Source organism: Asterias amurensis, chromosome 3 (assembly GCF_032118995.1).
Source record: "Asterias amurensis chromosome 3, ASM3211899v1".
In the NCBI taxonomy this organism is placed as follows: domain Eukaryota; kingdom Metazoa; phylum Echinodermata; class Asteroidea; order Forcipulatida; family Asteriidae; genus Asterias; species Asterias amurensis.
This window is the reverse complement of record NC_092650.1, coordinates 27,500,433-27,521,786: the sequence shown is the minus strand read 5'-3', so window position 1 is coordinate 27,521,786 and position 21,354 is coordinate 27,500,433. Positions and strand designations below refer to the sequence as shown.

Genomic DNA, 21,354 nt, shown 5'->3' with positions numbered 1-21,354 from the left:
CCTCGTTTAGTGAGCATGCTTTCATAACAACCATTTGTTCCTTAGAAGCAAAACACAGTTTCAGTTTTTCTCAAGACACATTTTGGATGTTGTATTGTTAAGTGGAGCCAACTACTCAATGAGATTAAACTGAGGATGTATTACGCGATGCAGTTCCTCTGGCTGATAGTGTTCCTACTCAAGCCGATTACAATGGTAACTTATATGGTAACTTGTATGAATTTTCTTTAAGAAATGTGACCTAGTATATTGGCAGATTAGTTTGAAATGGTACCTTTTAGAAATGTTTTAGAAATATTATAAATAATTACCATGAAAGTGTAAGTTCGTAAGTAATCGTAACTCAGTATGAAACGGCAACTTAACAAAACTGGTATCGAGGTTTAAGGTATTTGTATCCATTACTTGAAAAATTAATGGTATCCTGCCATCATCATGACCTAGATCTCGATTGCTAAACTTGGTTTTCTAATTCAATCAAATGAACTGCCCCATTTCAAAAAAACATATATATAAGCATTTGTTCAAAAATAATCATAACTGGACAAAGATAAATGAAATAATGACAAATTGTTGGCATCGTTGTGCCTGTTGCAGTAGAACGCGGTCAAACTTGGACAAAGTTTCGGCATTAAATATGTACCTCAGGCAGCACCACCCTGCAACTTCTCTCTAATACTGTTCAGTTTGAATATGCAAACTTGGTTCGAATCCAAGTGACTGTTTGACTGAAACCTTAAGATTTTGTTTTTCTCCCTGAAAGTCCCTGATATTTGTAAAGCTTCTGAAACCTCATGGCTTCAGTAATTACTGCATTGACCTTTTAAGTAACACGTGTAACTTTGATGCATTAAGAGATTTGACATCTTCACAAATGAAGATATCACTTCATAAAATCTTCACAAATTAATCCATGAACCTGACAAGAAGCTTTGACTTGTGTGTAATAAGAAGGCACTTAGAACAAGCGCCATGTCTATCAATGACACTCGATCAATTCTAACGGCTCCCGGCCCCTTCAACAGCTCACAAACACTTCGACAGTTTTCTCAAATTGTTCGTAGTCAATCACCGTTATTAAAGTGATTTGTCTTTGCAGTTTTTGTCCCCGATTGAAAAGAAACAATATTAAAAGCGCATACACAAATGCATAAATATACAATAATCACATATTTCATACAAAAACTTGATGGATGTACCATAGAGAAAGTTGTACTTGCAATGTGGGTGTTTCGGACATTACTTAATTGCTAATCTACTCCGCGGTTATAGAGAAGTCTTACGTTTTCCGAAAAATCAAGGATCCACGGTTAGTAGAATAAAACACAAGACAATTAGTCTAAAAAAGAACATACCTTATACCAAGCATAGATAAACATAGTTACCGCAAACCCAATTAAACATTACATAATTGACATGATTTAAAATATTAATTACACCTTGTCGTCAACAGATTGCAGAAGCTTCATGTGATTTGGACTGTGAGCACGGACTGGGCCTACTCGAGACAGACACTGACACCTGTAGATGTGAGTGTAACGACGGCTGGAAGGGAATCCGATGTGATGGTAATATACTTTCATTTTTGGCTTTTATCAAATAACACAAAAATACTTAAAAAAAGTATGAAAGTATTTTTTTTTAACGGGTAAAAATACATCCATTTGGATATTTGGATTTATAAAATGAAAACAAAATACTTGGGAGAAGTTATGGAACCTGTTTCTTGATGTATGGGCTGACATGTTTCTCGACAAAGTCATACTGATGTTCACAGCTCTCGCTCAACGGTCTCTGACGTGTGTGCCTGTCATTTTTACTGAATTTACAAAAAGTTTGGGTTGTTTAAAAACACATGTTTTGGGTAATTACCTTTAGCCAAAATGTCACTCAAAGTGCACAATTACATTAAACTATTCAGCAGAAAACATCGCTAAACCAAACTCGTAAGCCTTGAAAATCCCAGCAGGGATTTGGTCCAGACATAAGTATACACTTCATCCGTTTCAATTTCTTTTGAGCAATATTTTTTATTGTAATTAGCAAATTTGGCTCTGGTTTCGGGTTGTGGAGGCTAGTGACATTTCAAGCGTATATTGTTTTTCCGAATGATGTTGGTTTTGTGCAGAAACAAAATATCCATATACTGCAAAGGGCAATTGCAGTAATAAATCAGCGTTTCACTGCATGTTTTGCTGAAGATTGCATTACTAAAGAACTCGTACATTTTAAGTTACTTAAAAAAAACTAACTCCTGTATTCGGTATTATACATCTTCGTAATCATTTGACAATGTGTTTACGTCAAACAAAGTTAAGGTTTATTGTCAATTACACAACGGCTTAACTTTTCATGAAAATATCATTGTATCTAACTGTGGACAATTGTAATATAATCACCTTAAGTCATGTAATGATAACACTTTATCACCCACGCCAGTAGCAGAGCCTGATGTGTAGACGTACACACTTCTATTTAATAGTCACTTAATGCTGACAAAATAAAAGGTTGCTGTCACTGGTTAATTAAATAAGAGCTTAACTTTTCATTAAAAAAAACGTCAACTTCTAAAAAACTGTTGACAAGTCTAAGTAACTAAAGTTAGTGCGCCCATGCGAGCCTGGATCAGGTCATTTCATCATTCAAGCTTTTAATGGTCATAATTTTAATCTTTGTGACGTACATTTGCATTTTTGACAGTTCCACCGTTCAAAGACCTTTCTATTGCAACGTCACAGCCCGAGTTCTTGCCAACCGAGGTTTGAAAACTATGGAAAGCCACAAATGCAAAACAAAATCAGATAACTTATTACAATGTTACACACACAATATTCAAACATAGTAATGAAATTGTTGGAAACAAAGCCAAAAATCATTGGATGTATTATATTTATTTTCAAGTTTGCATAAAATACTGAGTTTGGTGAAAACATCTGTAATAAGGCACTGGACATTATTGGTAATTACTGGTCTTTGACATTTTGTTTCTCTAACATTTGGCCGTTCATGCAAACCAGCTCGGTTTGTTGATCAACAATGGAAAGGTCTTTACGAAATACTTCTTTTTTAAATGTTAATTTGTTTTCCCAATTTTGTAAAAACCTTTTACACCCCAGAAAAGTGTCTGGACGCCCGAGGTGAGCAATCCTGTAGGAGCTACAAAAGTCTCTGTGTTGACGACCGGTATACCGACTTCTTAACAGCGAACTGTGCGGCGACTTGTAACTTCTGTGGTAAGAATGTGAACAACAGCGCTAATCTCATACCCTAAAGTTTTGTATGTATTAAACATGAAACAAAATGTGATTAGCAGACAATGACACTTCGACACAATGATACAATCATCAAAACTTACTGATCGAAACGTCGAGCAAAACCACATGTTCTTCTCAGAACTATAACACACATCAAGTTTGTTATCCATGAGTTTTCAATCCTATTTGAACCCCCCCCCCCAAACAAAAAGATAAAGAAAAAAAAGAGAGCAAACAAACAAAAGCCACACCTTAACAAATTGCAATGTACTTTTGAATTCTTAGTGCTGGTCGTTTGCAGGCTTGGAACGACCACGTTTGCCCCTGGGTTGAATTCGCACGTCAACATTTTATGATTTGCCTTCGCTTCATTCACATATAGCCTGCCCAAATCCCAGATATACAATTACCAAAACGAAAGGGTACATTTGATTTCCCATTTGTCGAATGTCTTGACTCCTGCCAGTTGAGGGAGGGGTTGGGGGACATGAGACATTCAATGACTGACAGAGACTGATCAATATTAACCATGTGCCTTCGGGAAGTCATGTACGTGCTCACAATATTACCTAGAGGAAATGATTTCCCTTGAGAATACTGATGATAAATGTCAAAATAAAAAAATGAAAATGCTCGGCGTTTCCTGCATAATAATTGTCCAATATGTATCTCCATATTTAAAGCCAATAAAAGGAAACAAACAATGAATTTTGGTGGAACATCTTGAGAATGACGGGAGATTGTGTCGTTATGGGATGAATAGGTTTAGGACTACAAGAAAACACACACATCATCTAACGAACCGTTAATCAGACAGTGAATACATTTCCACAGATTTACACAAAACTTTACGTGGTAAAAAGGTAGTCGAGGTGGAAAATCTCTTTTGAATTAATTTTGCTGAAAAACCGGTAGTTTTTGAGACATGAATAAAACGATTATTTTTTATTTTGCGAGTACCTGTAATATGAAATCATTGAAACACAATCTACGGTTTTTCTACTATTTTCTTTTGACTCTAATGCCCGATTGAGCTTGAAGGTTGAAAATGTTTGTTATTTATTGATAATATTGAGTAACACTAATGTACAGTGGTCTCTGACATTTTCAATGTTGACCCTGTTATTTACAACTTAAATAAGAAAACGTATGAATTTAATAATTAAAGAAGTAACTTTATAGAACTTTTGAAATAAAACTGAACATTATACCAAAGAATTTTTTTACTCTTTTGAAATTATGAAGAACCCATGATTGAAATGTCGATGTATACCTTGAAGTGAATTCCTCTCCTCCTTGCGTTACAGCAAGACGTCGAGTAGAGTGAAACTGCATAATTCTCTTCACCAGTCAGTCTTAATTTCTCTCTCGATCTATTTCACATCTCTACCTCGCTGGTTTAAAACATGAGACATTGAGCCTAATAAGCAGTAAAGCGACAAGTGTATAGCTCAAGGCTTCTATTTATCAGAATGTTAGCTTGTTAGCCTCTTATTAAAACAAGGAGAAGCCGATGATGTCTTGCCTCGGAGGAACATGTGTATTGACTCGAGTGTTAATAAGATTCCTGACGCCTAGCGATCTTAACGTCCTTGGCTTTATGGTTAATGGAATATATGCCTTGTAGCTTTTTTACTCTGCGATTAAACGCACGGACACCGTTGGTAATTGTCAAAGACCAATATTCCCACATGGTATGTCAAAGACAAGTGTCCTCACTTGGTGTGTCACACAAAAACAATTCCGTAAAAAAAAAAAATCCGTACAAATGTTGACTCATATTGATCATCGAAGTTGCAAAATAATGAAAGAAAAACACCCTTGTTTAACGAATTTGTGTGCCTGCAGATGCCTAATAAAAGTCTTTTAAAAGTATTTTGTTGTTTAAGCAAGTGAGAAGTTGCCTCTTTAAAAAAAACTACGTTACTTCAGAGGGAGCCTTTTCTCAAAATGTGCTTTACTACCAACAGGTCTCCATTACTCGTTACCAAGTTCGTTGTCATGCTAACAATTATATTGAGTAATTACCAATAGTGTCCATTTCCTTTAAAATGTTAGAGAAAGTCAGCGAAAGGGTATAATGTCTGGATTATTTTCCTGCATAACTACAGCGTTTTGCCGTTTGAGTGTAATAGAAGATTAAATAAATAAAATTGCAGAGATGTATCGAACATACCTAATAATACAACGTCATGCTGCGAGACAGTTAACATAAATTTCAGGCTTCGAGACATAATTTCCAAACTGATCACTTTCAAGTTGAAGATTTGGGCGTAGTGTATATATGTTTTGATCTTCTTTACAACGATTATAACCCAAAATATTCCATAAAGTATCAACAAACCAGTATTTTCACAAATATTTACTAAAATGATGGACAGCTTATTTCAAGGGCATAGTTAGGCGTGGAATGGCAGTGATCATGGTTGACGTATAGGCCTACTGGCCAAGCCCAACGTACATTGCTCTAATCATAAAGTGCATTTGAAAACCGTCCAGACAAACATGAAGCGATTATTGAGCTTCAAATAGGAAAATCTAACGACACTAAAACCCTGGTCAATATCGTACTTAAGAACGGATTCACCGGTAAATTCAACTGAACTTTCTAAAATGGTTTGTGTTTGATCTAACCGGCGGCATCCCGCATCCTATTCACGGTACATATTGAGCCGCTAAACTGTCAGTCACGTCTCAATATTTCAAAGACTTCTGGATCATGGATTAAGCACAGCAACGTTGAAGAAGTGCAGAATGCTCCCGAGGGAAATCCCATCTTTTTAGGAAGTAAAATTAAGTGTGGAAGAAGACCCGATTCTGGTTCTTTCAGGATGACGGGTGACTAGGCGAGAAAACTCGGCATTCTGCACGAGTTGTCAATAATGGCTGACGCCATGTACAAAAATCAGAACCAGAGGCAATCGAGTCGAAGATGCTTATAGTGTTCATAAATGAGGTATGACGTGCAAAACACATCCGGTACAGAAAGGACGCTTGAGGGCGTCTTATACGTCACCATTTCCTCCATTTTGAACACTGGACACAAATATTGAACCTTGTGGATGAGCTCACGGTCAAACTATTACTCTGTCATCTGCAGTTTCAGATTCAAATTAATAAGCACCGACTTGATTGAATTTCCCCCGCGTTGTATCGATCGGTGGACGTTACACGAAAACATTTGTACTGGTCTGAACAGGAATTGATAATTTTCATCTTTTTTGTCTCAACAGAAAAATACGAACCAGGCTCAGAAGGTTTTGGTAAGTCGTTTTTTTGAGTCAAGTTTTTTTTTAAAGTTACATTCAATCATATAATATAGGGTCAAAATGTTTTATACAAATGAATTTGAATAAAATAAGATGTGAATAAAAAAACCGTTTACTAATAATGTGTCTTCCAAATACTATTGAAACGTGCTGCAAGAAATCCACTTTTGAATTACTTTTATTTTTCGGTGGGATTTTTTTTATTCTGAAATAGTTTGTGATCTGAATTGTTCGGAGCCAGGAGGCACTTTAGATGTTGGACTGTGTACGTGTCAATGTGCAAGTGGTTGGCAAGGACACCTTTGTAATGGTAGGAATAAAACAATCTCTCTCTTAAACTCACCCATCTCCCTTTTAACCATTCATGGTATCAACCATCCCTCTCATCTGCAGAAACATACCATTTATCAGAAGTGAATTATGTGTCAAACGGGCTTGTCAGTCGTTTTGAATTAACCGCGGAAAAGGTATTACTCCCTTGATACAGTTAAAGGAACATTACAGAATTGGTTTTGCTAGCAAAAAAGGCTGGCAGTGTAAGCACTATATGTTATCCACCATATACATAAACTGACAAACCTGTAGTTTGAGATCGATCGGCCATCTGGGTCACGAGCTAGTAGTGCAAAACCGATTACACATTTTTGTTTTGCATTGCATCAATGCCAAAACAAAAATGAATAAAACGCTCACTGAGCGATAAACTCAAAACGCGTAATTAGATTATTTACTTCTCATCAAATATGAAATATCAGACAGAAATATTTCAATGCATGTTTTCTATTATCATCAATATTAGACCGTGTAAGTTTGATGTAATTCTGTGATCTTCACGATTTTAGTTTCTTACCAATTCGGTAACGTTCCTTTGATATTGTCATTAATTAGCTTTTGCAAACTGCTACCAACCAAACGGTATGGTATAAATGCAAACAATTTTATATTGATCTGACTTTTCAACCCTATGGATCTTTATCGAGGGCTAAATAATTAATCTAAATCATTTAAAATTAAATTGAAAAAAGAGACATAACTAAGGTACATAAGCAGACAAACAAATAACCAGTGTCTTGCATGTCATTTTTCACCACAGTTTGAAGTTGTATTCAGTTCAGATTGTATTGTTCTTGTAAACGCAGAGAAGTGTTTGGACGAGAGTGAGAAGTGTAGTCTGTGGGGAGCGAACCTCTGTAACAACCCGTCAGTTGCAGGCGTCTGCCCTGCTTTGTGCGGCTCATGTGGTGAGAATAGACATCACAACACGTGTATTAGTTAACGTGTCATGTATTAATTAATTATGCAAACGCATTCTTTCTTGAATTATTTGTCAAACTACTTCAGGCATATTAAAGCAATTGAAAGCTGTATCCATTAATTTAGAGAGAGGATCTACATTTTGTTTTATATATATTTTTGTTCATTCCACAGAGACATTTGGTCCTGGTTCACCTGGATTTGGTAAGTCAGAATTTAGGCTCAGGGAAAAAACACATAATCATCGACATTCAAATTCAACGACAGAACAAAATGTGCCATAAACTTCTAGCAGGCTTTTTAAAGTTTTCTTATAATAAATAATGCAAACCAGATAAAACCATAATACGTTTACCTTTAAGCGACGTACGTGACTAGTAATAATGTTCTGACATATTGACAGAGCTCTTGAAATTTGTCTTCGGGTGATTTTCTTAAGAAAAGCAAAGATGTTTGTTCAAAAAGGGTCTCTCGTGACTTGCAATGAAAAGTTAGAACACAAATGCAACCTGTCACTTCCCTCAAGTTGAAGACGTGTAGGATCTTATCCGCTTCGGTCTTACATCGGCTAATTTAATTAAGAGTCTTAATTTGTATTTTCTGTTTCTTTAGTTTGTCGCCTGGATTGCGTAAATGGTGGAACGCTGATAGCAAGCGACGAAGAGTGCAGATGCGCATGCGCTAAAGGATGGGAAGGCGAACAGTGTGAAAGTAAGAATGTATTTTGTTTAAGAAGTGGCCATGTTGACCTATACAGGAGCATATCGTTCTGTCGACAACTTCCTTGCCAAACCCTCAAGTTTGTTGAGCCAAATTCCATTTTTGAAAACTTATCACAAAATTTGCAAAAGTTAAGGACGTAGTTGAAAACATGTGACTGATTTGATTTCACCACAGAGCACGAACGAGATTAAAGAGTGCCTCGCATGTCTGAATAGTCATTCTATTTTCGTCGTTCTCTGCATGTGTTGTAATCTACTTCCCAGTAACGGTAGACCTAACTGTCGAACACGTACACATAATTTATTTTACTTCAAATGCTTCTAAAATGTTTTTACGTTGATTTTTACGGCGATTTTTACATCAAATTGCAAATTTATTTTAGGTAATCTTGCTTTGAATTGGACTGCTTTCCCCTACCGCTACGGGCTTGAATAACCTATGAAAGAGAAAAGCTGCATTAAATTAAATATTTACAAATGTTGCCTGGAGGTGACGTATTGAATTCTACAACATTCTCCTTACTAATCCGTTTGGGGAATTAATTGCGAGGGAATTACTATGGGACGACGTGTGTTGCAAATCAAAGTTTTTGATGTTTTTCGAAAAGTAAACCTTTGGGGAAGATTGTCCCCGAGTTTTTTTTTAGTCTTTTTAAAAAGTGAAGTTTTCTAAGAGTTTTGCCACTAGAGCCGAACTTTTGGAGACTGTTGACCCTATCATTAACACTAAAGACATCCTGGTTTCCTTATGTAAGAATGCAATACTGATGCTACTCTGTCATTCGCCGTATATTTTCGTAGGCATTGGTAGCCATTAGTAACGTTGGTAAAGCGTGCGTAAGCGTTTACAACTTTCGTAAGCTATTGTAAGGCATTGGCAATCATTGGCTAGCATAATTAAGCATTCGCTAAAATTCGTAACATATTGGTACGGACAGGTCGAGGGGGTGACCGAGGGCGAACGTGAAAATATTCACCATCAATTCGCAAATTTTGGGCAAATTCACCGCGAATTTCAAATATCCATATTCGCAAGAACATTCGCTCAAATGTGAGAGTAGCATGAAGGATGTGTAGTTTTTTAATCTTAGGTTTCGGTTTGCTTTCTTGGTGTGATTTTGTTTCTTATTTTGAAAGATATATGCTGTTTAAAAACAAACACATTAACTAATTTTTGCAATACGGACAATGCATACAAACATGGTCGAAAGATGTTTGTACAGGGTTTAGGACCGCAGTAGTGTCGGGTTTTCCTAAATGAAAGCTTGAAACTTTTTTGAATTCATAAAATAAAATAAAATAGGCTAGTTAAAATGGGGTCTATTGGAGCAAAATTTGATCTCTTTCATATTGATTTTGATTCTAGTTGTGTGTCAGAATCATTATGAGCTATGTGAGGCGGATCCAGACCGTCCAAACCGAGGCTCGTACACCAGACTACAATGTTCAACACAAGAGTTCGTGTACGACAAGTGTCATCTCCTGTGCGGACGTTGTGGTAAAGATAATTATTTTCTGTACAAGTCTGGATGGTTTTTTTTTATTTTTTTTTACAACAAATTGTGTGTATCCCTTGTGTACAATAAATTTAATTTCCCATGCGGACGTTGCGGTAAGTAATATTCTGTTAAGGCCATGGTTGTTTTGATTAACGCTACTTGCTGCCCCTTGTGTGTGATAAGTGTCATCTCCAGTGTGGTGGACGTTGTGGAAGCTAATTTTCCGTTGGAATTATTTTGTTGTTTTGGTTACGGATGTGTCCCTTTTGTGTGATATGAGTATTCTTTTCTATGCGAACATGTATTGTCTGTAATAAAAAGATTTTTCTTAAGTAACTTTTTGCACCACTTTTTGTCTAGTCCATTTTATATTTGATGTAACTTACCTTATGCGGGTTTGCTTTAAATCCGGATAGTTGTTCAACTGCTATGAATGGTTCATCCTCTGTTTCAATTGTTTAATTGATTTTTGTTTTAAACAACAAACCTTTTAGTCATCGTTTAAATATTTGCAAGGATGGATGAGTAATTTCTACTTTGCCATAATAGTTACTATTCAGTCGGACTCTTGAAAATACACAAAGAAGAAAAACCTCAAATCGAAGTGTAATTAACGACATGTCCATCTGTTTCATTGGAAAGTGTTGATTGACCCAGTTTGACCAATCATTCAGAATCTGTGTCATGACCAAACATCCCTGCCACGATCATTCGAAAGGTTGTGAGCGTGGAATTTCACATTGGTTAATGAAATATTGAATTCACTCCCCTGGAATCCAGTTTGCTTCATTAACTATGAAGCGTATGATGTATTCTTTTAATTTGTCCTCGTTCAGAGAAATTTGGTCCAGGTTCACCCGGGTTTGAATGTACATTGACGTGTGAAAATGACGGAGTCTTGACAAACAGCGAAGATGGATGCTACTGTACATGCCAAGAGGGCTGGGAAGGAACACGATGTGAAGGTAAGATCTGACTAGAACCAAAGAAGAAGGTTTCAATTGTTTTTGTTTATTATATATGGTTCTAAAAACTCACTTGTATCAGATGTAATCCATTGGTTTTGCTCTTTTCAGCGCTTTGACCTTGATGTAAAAGCGCTTTAATCTTGATGTAAAAGCGCTTTACAGACATGTATGTATCAAAATGTAGATCGCAGATTCTTTAATACGTCTTCATGGTTATAAGATTCTACATTTCAGTTGCAGATGTTTTAACAATGGAAACGTACTTTTTCGCCTCTTTTTTAAAAATGTTGATGACTAAAGATTTTGTTAGCAAGGGCTGCCAAGGGAAAGGCTATTGCAACTGTTCTCAAAGCGATGTGCAATCCCAGACCCCGCCAACAAATAGCACACTGTGCCTTTATTTCGATCATACTTTGACGATTGGATGTTTCATGTCCTTGTTGATTTATAGATGCTTGTGTGGACAAGCGAGCTGGCGGATGTACCAAGATATCATATGCCTGTAAGAGAGCTTCTTACGCTTCTTATATGAGAACCAACTGCGCTCATACATGCGGATTCTGTGACGGTAAGAAGATATAGCAACATCAAACATGAAATCATGAGGGATGGAAATACTCCTGGGCAGGAAATCCCAGAAATCCATTAAGAATTGCAAAATGGCCTCCGCAATGATGTTGGTTGGGGAATATGAGAACAGCTTGGGTGACTTGGGCATCTATAAAGTAAAAAACACTGATAAACCCGTATTTAAAGGCGTGGTGAACTTTGTGTAATTCTCAGTCACTTGTTATAAATTAGTATATAAGAGCAGAGAAAGAGGTAACATCCCATTTGCAAGTTTTAATTTGAAAAGACTTAATCAGGCATCTGAAATCACTCGATTCTTTGCAAAGGGACTGTGCTTCTATAATAATAGTTTCTTGCAATTTCGATGACTATTATTGAACGTAAATGTTCACATAGTTGAATCTGTATGCATATGTTGGGATACACCACGTAAAGATATTTGTCTTTGAGATTGACATTAACCCTTATAACCACATTATGAATTTATCATATTTATTTATCTCATCACTGAATCCTTGAGTTTACGTCGTACATCGATGATAATTTATAGCCACCATGGCACTTGACCGTGGTCTAATCAACGGCAACTATTGAAGTACGTCCTCAAATCTTAATCTTATCGATCAACATTGCAAAAACTTCATTACGAATTTATTAGAATTACTTCTACTCAAAGTGCAGTATACCAATACATGAAAAAACAAATCTTCAAATAATTATTATTTTACAAAACTTAGCCTACTTGCTAAATGATTATGTAATCTGTATTTTTTTTATTCGATCCTACTCATGTTTCCTGTAGCTGGAGAGAAGGACTTTGGAGAATTTTTTATAGGTACGTTTTTCAGATATGTTAACAATAATCCAAGACTAATAAAGTAGCTGCAGTTTTATTTATTATTTGTATTTGCATATTATAATAATACAACTCATGGTCGGAAATACTGGGTTAACTGAAAATTTGGTATCGAGAAGCAATAGTAAGATTCAGGCTTTAGCTTAGATTTGATAACAACTGCATTTCAATGTATACTGTACGTAAAATGATCGTTCCACGCTGTGCAGTCTATTACGTCACCCTTCTTGTTCGTTATTTCTGCGTCACCTCGCCCCCCCCCCCCGTCCTTCCCCTTCATTCAACTAATAGCCTTCGAGAAAGACTCTGCTAGGGTCGAAACGTCAAGCCATTAACTTTTTTTCGCACCTTTTCCCTTGCCGAGCCTTATTGGTCATAACAATCATCGTCACGATGACGTCATAAGATCGCATTGATGAGTTTATTCCATGGAATCTGATCATTGTATCTTGAATTATCAGAATACGACGTCCAGTTTTTATGGGTTATTTAATATCACCGTAAAGCTTCCGTCGATTTAATCACAGCTTATCACATCTTGGGGTTGGGGTGGGTGGGGTAGGTGTATAGGATAGGCATGGTTGGGTGGGGTAGGTTCATAGGATAGGATGGGTTGGGTGGGGTAGGTTTATAGGATAGGCATGGTTGGGTGGGGTTGGTTTATAGGATAGGGTGGGTTGGGTGGGGTAGGTTTATAGGATAGGCATGGTTGGGTGGGGTAGGTTCATAGGATAGGATGGGTTGGGTGGGGTAGGTTTATAGGATAGGCATGGTTGGGTGGGGTAGGTTCATAGGATAGGATGGGTTGGGTGGGGTAGGTTTATAGGATAGGCATGGTTGGGTGGGGTTGGTTTATAGGATAGGGGTGGGTTGGGTGGGGTTGGTTTATAGGATAGGGTGGGTTGGGTGGGGTTGGTTTATAGGATAGGGTGGGGCGGGTGGGGTTGGTTTATAGGATAGGGTGGGTTGGGTGGGGTTGGTTTATAGGATAGGGTGGGTTGGGTGGGGTTGGTTTATAGGATAGGGTGGGTTGGGTGGGGTTGGTTTATAGGATAGGGTGGGGCGGGTGGGGTTGGTTTATAGGATAGGGGGGGTTGGGTGGGGTAGGTGTGTAGGATTTCTGAAGGGTGGATGGAGTGTTATTGTTAACAAATAGTTCGACTACATTGTCTTTAAGGGAGGGAACAAAACGTACCAGTACAGCCTCATTGCTTAAGTTTGCTATGTAATTTTCTCATTCTACCGAAAGGTGACCCACCGCAATAGTCCCACCATAGAGATATATACCATTGCCCGCCAAAATAAGGTATTTTTTCGAAATCATTTATCGTAGTTCATTCTATATATGCCTACTAAAAAACTACCTCAGAATTATACTCACTTGCGTCAGGTTTCGATGCCTAATAAGGTATTTTTCCATGAAACTAATCCCTGTCATTGATCAGAAAATGAGCCTTTTCAAAGAAAACCATTAATCAAGGTTGAAGAACACAGAGGGATTAGAAACTATACAGGTAGAAACTTTACTCCAAATTACAAAAGGTAAAACGTGCGGTGGGGATTATAAATGAGGTCACATTTTACAAATGGTCACTTTCAATGATGTATTATAGGTCACAGTTTCAAATCAGTTTTTTTTTATGCTGCGATACTAGTGCATAAAATCCTTTTATCTATCTATCTATGTTATCTTAATGGACACGAGTGAACAGAAAAAATGTTTACAACATAAGTTCATTCGAATAAAATGGTTCCGTTTGTATAGAAGTGGGGAAACTTGATTGGAGATGTTTAATGTCAATATTGTATTTGGTTATGATCTGATCATTGTTACTTTCTTGAGGATATAAAATATCTATTTTACGTAATAAATATTTCAATAAGTTTTGTTCTAAGTTGTTATGTTATTAATTAGTCCCCATTTGACTGTGCAATTCTCGCGAGTTTGCTAACATTGTGGCTAGTTATGTACGCGGTTTTGCTTACTTCACATGTCAAAGCAAATTAATGAGAACATAATGGGCCCCAACACACACGCGAATCTTAAACAACCAACGCAGAATTTATGAATATTCCAGCAGTAATCCTTTCTTGCTCTTATTATTTCCCCTAATCAGTGCATGGTGAGACCCCAGCTGAGCCAGATGACTTGCCCAAAGTATCACACGAAGGACCTGGGATCGAGGTTACATTTCTCGTCGATTGCTCTGGTAACAAGATACGGCATCATTTTTTCGAAATATTTGCCTCTTTGCGTTTCATCACTCTTACATCGGATTTATTGTCCATTTCTCTCATATTATTCCTTGATAGTTCCATTTATTGAATAATCCGGATATAGCACAAAAAACGTTTATTCATTTTTGGTGTATGAAAACAACAAGAAATGTTCATGTTTTGTGAGGGTTTGTCGGTGTCTTTATAACTATTTTCTACTTCTGCCACCATTTTATCACCAAGGGCTTGTGCGTCCTGCCCCGGGAGAATACTGTCAACAGTGAACTCTCAGTTAAACGAACCCACCTTTTCGTCTTCTTGCATAATGTTATTGCGCTTTTTAAACTACTTTTATAGTATGTTTGGTTTACGGTAATACCATGTGTGAAACCAAACAATGTTGATACCTCAATTCATGTATACTTTAGCATACACAACAAGCTGTACTATTAAGGCTTTGAAATTGGTCCCCCAAAAATGTTTATAGATGGCCCCCCCCCCCCCCCCCTATTAGCAGACGCATATCATACTGACAGATAAGATATTCATTTCCATTTTTGTGTGGAAATAAACCTTGCCATAAGGTCCCTCCAGTATGAACAGATGGTAAGCCTAATTAAACATGTTTCTATGAATCCAGCGTACAGTATGAAATATCCATTACATCTTCACCCTGTGTTTGTTTTCGTATGTGTCGTCAGCCACAGTTTGTCATTTTCCGTCAAAGTTCTTTACCTCATAAAACACGCTATTGCAGTAACAATACAAGGGGAGTGTTCTTGATAACCGAACTAAAGGCTCAGTTTGCTAATGGAGAAAACAAACAGGAGAAGTTTATGCAGGAGAAAACAAACAGAACCCGCCCCCTCGAAAAATAACACCACCCAAAATAAACAGAGCAATAAAACACCATGTGTGTATACAAACAATTTTTACAACTATTATTATTATTTTTATTTTTAAAGTCTAACCCAGCAAGTAGATAATGTACAAACATGATACTACCGCAGACAGAATAGAAAAAGTTATTGAAATCAAATAACTTTCTACATTATACTTGCGTACAAGCTGTCCTTTAGATACCAATGATACCCTTGAAACCGTTGGATCCCATCGTTTATATTCTTTTAAAAAAATGAATAATAAAACAATATTATTTGATATTAATTTATCGGGCAGGAAGCATGAAAGAAAACGACGACAAGAGTCGAGCAATTATACGAGAATATCTGAGTTCACTGGACTACGAAGCCGGTGGAGGTATCCGTGTTGCCTTCGTTACGTTCGGTAGCGGAGCTAGCGTCAAACTCAACCTTTATGATGCCGATTCTGTACCAAGAGTTCTACGTAGTCTCGACCAAGTCAACTACCAAGGTATACTCATTTAGTTTAAAAGATTCTCAGAAAGTAAAGGTCGTTATCAAACATCAGTGGGTCATTTTGAAAAGAAGATCTTTGTAGACAAATCGAAGCTATATTATTATGGGTAGGTACTTTTTGTTTGTTTTCATTTGACAAGGATAATACGGGTGCAAATTACCAGGATACGCTTATAAATATCGAACTCAAACCTAACAAACAGACAAGCAAACAACCCAGCACCGCAGCAAACAAATAAACAAAAACAACTTTAGTATGGTCCTCATAGTTCTTTCTAAAAAAAAAAAAAATAAAGTTGAAGTACGAGTGACGCGGTTTTCAGAAACAATAAATTGTCCTTTGCCATTGACCCTGTCCGACGTCATATTGTAGTGACTGTGCATTCTCACCATGTCGGTTCAGCAGATAAACACGTAATGAAGCAATTGGGTAACTATTGAGACAGAAAATAACTGGATTTTATCCCGGGTAATTGGTATCAAGAATCGTATAAGAGTTTCAACCTTTTTTGTATCCTTCGGGAAAACTCGGGTCGAAACGTCTGACAATAAAAAACAAAATCGCTAGAAATTAACCATTACAATTTTTGTTTAATGATATAGTATAATTTGTATTGTTCTCAGTGCAACTAAAGGGTGTTGTAAAACAATTCAAATGTATTGATCTATTCGACTAATTAATATTCATATTAGGGTTGCCCTTTGCTGCCAATGTTTTTACAAATCCTTCATCCAATATTAATGAATCACAATTAATTAATTGTTAATCAGACTGGACAATACTTCGGTGACCTTTAAGGGCTTTCGTATTGTCGAATACTGAGGGAAATGAATTCAATGCATGTTAATGAAGCCTTGAACCTTTGTGGAAATCGAGTCCACGCATAAAGCAGTGAGACTTTTTAACAATCAAAGTTGACAGGTCTCCTCATTATTTTTTACATTTGCCAAAGAATAAAATGTTAATGGTGATTTTTTTTTTCAATCTCGATACGCCAAGGCTCAGATCGGTCCCCTTGGCAGTAATGAACAATGGATTGGAACCCTTAAATTCACCTGGAAATGTAATTTTTTCTTCAAACATTATAGAGTATATGTTTCTGAGCAATTTTTGAGTAATTGTTTTTAACGATTTGTATGTTCAACAAATAAATAAAGTTGTGTGGGGAGTGACTCCGCCTACCCCTTTTTGTGACGTCAATCGAGGCAGACTTTGCCTCGATCGAAAATCGAACACACGTACGTGCAAGTACATTCAAGTCCTAGTCGTGAGTTTGTACGTTTCGAAAAGGGTTTTTTTCTTGCATTTTCCGGCAATGTCGACCAGTTGCAGCAAAGCAACTAAAGATGGGGTTAGTTTGTAAGTCTTTTCCAGCGCTGTGCAGCAAAACACTTCAAGCCGTCGTGCTTCGAGAATCCGGAATACACTACACATTTTGACATGAAGAGAAAAGTTCTTTTCTAAAACATGACGCCATCCCAACAATTTGTCCAGCTAGTGGGGAAGTCGAAGAATGTACCTGAAAGACGCAACGAACCTAAAGGAGTTTTTGCCTAGCGTGAAAAAAATCAGGTATTGTTTCAACTTTGAGGGCATGTTTTAGCTTGCGCCAAGCGTCACTATCTTGTGTTAGTAGTGCATGCGATTCATCGCGCCTCGATTGACGTCACGAACAGCGCCCTCTCGGGTCGGGCTTAGTTTCAAATTTGTAAATAACATGAAAACTAATTTTGTTAAACCTTAGTTAATTGTTTATTCATATTCCACTCAGCAAAACACATATTTTAGTGACAAAGGCTTTATTTTGACGTTAAAAACACTTCCTGGTGACTTAAAAAAATAACACGTTGAAAGCAGCTAAAAACAGGGCAATTAGTTTATCCAATATCAACAAGGACCAGAAATTGTTGGGCTTGGGGGGGGGGGGCACACATGGGCTTCTAAATCGGGTGCTTGTGGCTAAACCCTTTTTACATCCGTCTCTTTGTGAAGTTGGTTCAACAGAACGGCGGACAGTTTTAGTTCACCGTTAATTACAGAAGAGTTGAGCACATTATCAACTGTTACGAATTATTTGTGACGTCAAAATTCGTATGCATTTGCATTTGCAGAAAGTATGGACCAGGCTCAAACATGAAAAAATGCGTCATTATTGTCTGCAATTGAATTCTCTTTTATTTATTCCCACAAGGTGGTGAGACAGATATGAAGAAGGCATTTCAAATCGCCAGGCGTCTCGTCCTAGTACATTCACGTCAGAAGGCTCGTAAGGTGCTGTTCTTGCTCACTGATGGGCTGTATACCGGCAAGTCACCCGTAAACATCGCCAAAGCGTTGCGCCAAGAGGGAGTTGAGGTAAATATCACTTTAGAGAACTCCCAAGGGTCGGCGTGGGATGTTTTATTGCATACTTGATGCGCTCATCAGACTCGACCGGCCCTTGTGTGTGCTTAACCTAGATAGGAAATGTTTGATTTGGACATCAGATCAAAAGCAGAAGAGGAAGCTCAACAAGACATACCGAGAATGACACAGTAGAGAGTAGTTGCGCGCCCAAAGCACTTTTTGGCATCAAGTGGGGATATACATCCGAAGGGGTCAACAACAAAACAAGGCCCTTTATTAGAAGAGAAAGACAATGCAAAGCAACGAATGACTGAAAAGATTGAAGAGGGGAAAAGATGAAGATAAGGCAACACAATTACAATAAGTATTGATGGAATATATGACACAGACAAAATACGATGACAGTAGGCTTTACATAGAGAAACACAATGTCGTTTATATTATAACATACTGCTCTGCGTGATACTTGGAGAGAATAGATCCAAAGGTGAAAGTCAAAGATATTAAACAAACGGAATATAAATGGGAAAAAAGATCAAAGAGTACAAACATGCTATACAAAGAGAGTTATTAAGTGAGGCCGGGGTAGGGAACGCAGGGTTCGGAGGATTATGTATGTTCATTCAACACAACAGAGAGTAGCACAAGGTTGAGCAGAGTTGCAAGTTTGCAGAATACAGATGAGCTATATAGGGCACCTTATAGATGTCAACAAATAAAGAGTCGTGTCTTATGACATTCTTGGGCCACGGTAGCAAATTAGTAACACGGCGCATGAGGAGAAGTCGTCACGTCAGGGCACTCTAGAGAACATAGGAGTACATTGCACCGAAGACAAATGACAAGCTTCATGTAACTCAACCTAGGTTGGCTTTAGATCGTGGCATCGACAAGGCCAAATTAGACCAACGCAAAACCGAGAAGTAGAAACATAAGAACATTGGTAGTAATCCTCCGATTACTGTTCTTAAAGGGTGATCGATTCCTGGATCAGAAAAAACTGGAAACAACGTACAGCTTTAACATGTAGTCTGTGACCCACTTTGAGTATTTCTCGGTGGCGGGTGGATGAAATAAGATCTTCTCAGAAGTACTTGATTGAACTCTCCCTGATCCTTCAGAACAATTTAATCTGGATATCTATCTGTGCCTTGCAAATACTCAAATGTAAATTCAGAAACTTCAGTCGACTTCGAAGCTTGTTTGGAAATATATTCATTCGAATCAATCTTCAAGTATTACAATTATTACGGACATCGTCACCTTGTCTACATCAAGAGTGAATTCTTGCGTTCCATTGCATTTCCTGGCAGGCAGGTTATGGCATTGTCAATAATGCGGATAAAACTTGAACATAAACCTAAGTTATAGTGAAAAACTTAGAGTTATAAGTAAGTTTCGAAATGTTACTTTTTCTTCATACAACGAACACTCATTAAACGTGAACGGCTGTATGTCTTACTCCGTTTGTCTATACAAATTATGCCTTTAAGAAAGCGGTTGGGTAAATAATAATGTCGTGAATACCAAATGCATGGTTTAAAGGCACTGTACACGTTTGGTAGCTACTCAAAATATATATTAGCATACAAATTTACTTTGTAACGAGCAACGGGGAGCTGTTGATTAGTATAAAACTGTGAGAAACGACTCCCTCTGAGGTAACATGGTTTTTGAGAAAGATGTACTAAAATAAAATAAGACTTCTGGCCAGAAGCCTTTGAAAGTACACTAACTTGTACAACAGGGGTGTTTTTCTTTCATCATTTTCTTGCAACTTCAATAACCAATTGAGCCCAAATTTTCACGGCCTCGTTATTGTATGCATATGAGGGGATACACCAAGTGAAAAAACTGGTCTTTGCCAACATCGTGTTCAGTGCCTTTAACCGTTTTTTTTTTGTTAATACGGAATGACCAGGTGTGTTGTTTTTGTTGCAGATGTACGCTATGACATTCAGCGAGCATTATGATGCTGATAACCTGCAGGAGATTGTCGAAGACCAGTCTCATATTAAGGTAGTGACGTCAGTTGATGACCTCCCTACCGTATACTAATGACGTCACTAGAGGTCACTTGAGTCAACTAATCGGTAGTTTAGTAAAGCATCACTGCACTTGGCTGCATGCATCGGTGATTTTTCTTCAACAAGTTCATCCCTTCACAGTTGTCTATAGAAACCTATATTTCGAAACGAAATCTAAAAAGTTTGATTTTTGGTATGTTATTCTGTATATTGTACTGCTGACATAATATTAAAACAAGACAGGATTCTTATATCGAATATGGTGTGAACAGTTTTTTTTAAACCTCTGGCTCTGATGAAATACTGCACAGTCTCCACAATGGAGGATAATATTACAGGCCAACTTCAAGAATAATTGTGAGTGCCGAATGGTGAATTTGCTGAATCAGTTTTTGATTAATATAACTGGGGCAAGAACGGTCTAAATATGCAATCCAAATCTAAATACATTATTTAAACTCAATTTATTTTCCTGGTAAAACTACACAATCCAGTTTATCAATATATATACGTAACTAGTTCGTGTAACTCTTGCAGGTACTACCATACGGTATAGTGAACACTGTTCACGGCGGTACTTACAACTATGACAAGAAATAAAAACTATTGGTAGTTACTCAAAATAATTAGAGTAAAACAAACACTTGGTATGACAAGCAATGACAAGCTGTTGATATAAAACATGGTGAAAATCGGATCCCTCTAAAGTAACGTATATATAGTTTCTGACAGAGAGAGAGGTTATTTATTACTCAAATATTAACAGGCTGCAGGCCTGAAGTCTTTTAAAATTTTGTAGCCTTCTAAAAGCGCATAAATTTGTGCAACAAGGGTGTTTTTTTCACTTCTATTGAAACTTTAATGACCAAGTAAGTCAACATGTTCACAGATTTGTTATCTTTATGAATTTGTATGGGTACATTGAGTGAGAACACTTGTCTTTGACAAAAACATGTCCGGTGCCTTTAATATCGTAATCCATGCAAATCTAC

General features: G+C 37.2%; 1 protein-coding gene across 1 annotated transcript; it reads left to right on the top strand.

Moving 5' to 3' along the window:
• The first annotated feature begins 88 nt into the window (after positions 1-88).
• On the top strand, positions 89-20,685 carry LOC139935150 (uncharacterized). Its single transcript, XM_071929620.1, has 16 exons — positions 89-195; positions 1,454-1,568; positions 3,117-3,233; positions 6,488-6,517; positions 6,738-6,833; positions 7,663-7,764; positions 7,952-7,981; positions 8,390-8,488; positions 9,866-9,997; positions 10,835-10,963; positions 11,418-11,534; positions 12,339-12,371; positions 14,510-14,602; positions 15,789-15,983; positions 18,181-18,344; positions 20,277-20,685. The coding sequence occupies exons 1-16, from the start codon at positions 136-138 to the stop codon at positions 20,391-20,393; spliced, it is 1,629 nt and encodes a 542-aa protein (XP_071785721.1). The 5' UTR covers positions 89-135; the 3' UTR covers positions 20,394-20,685.
• Positions 20,686-21,354: the final 669 nt, after the last annotated feature.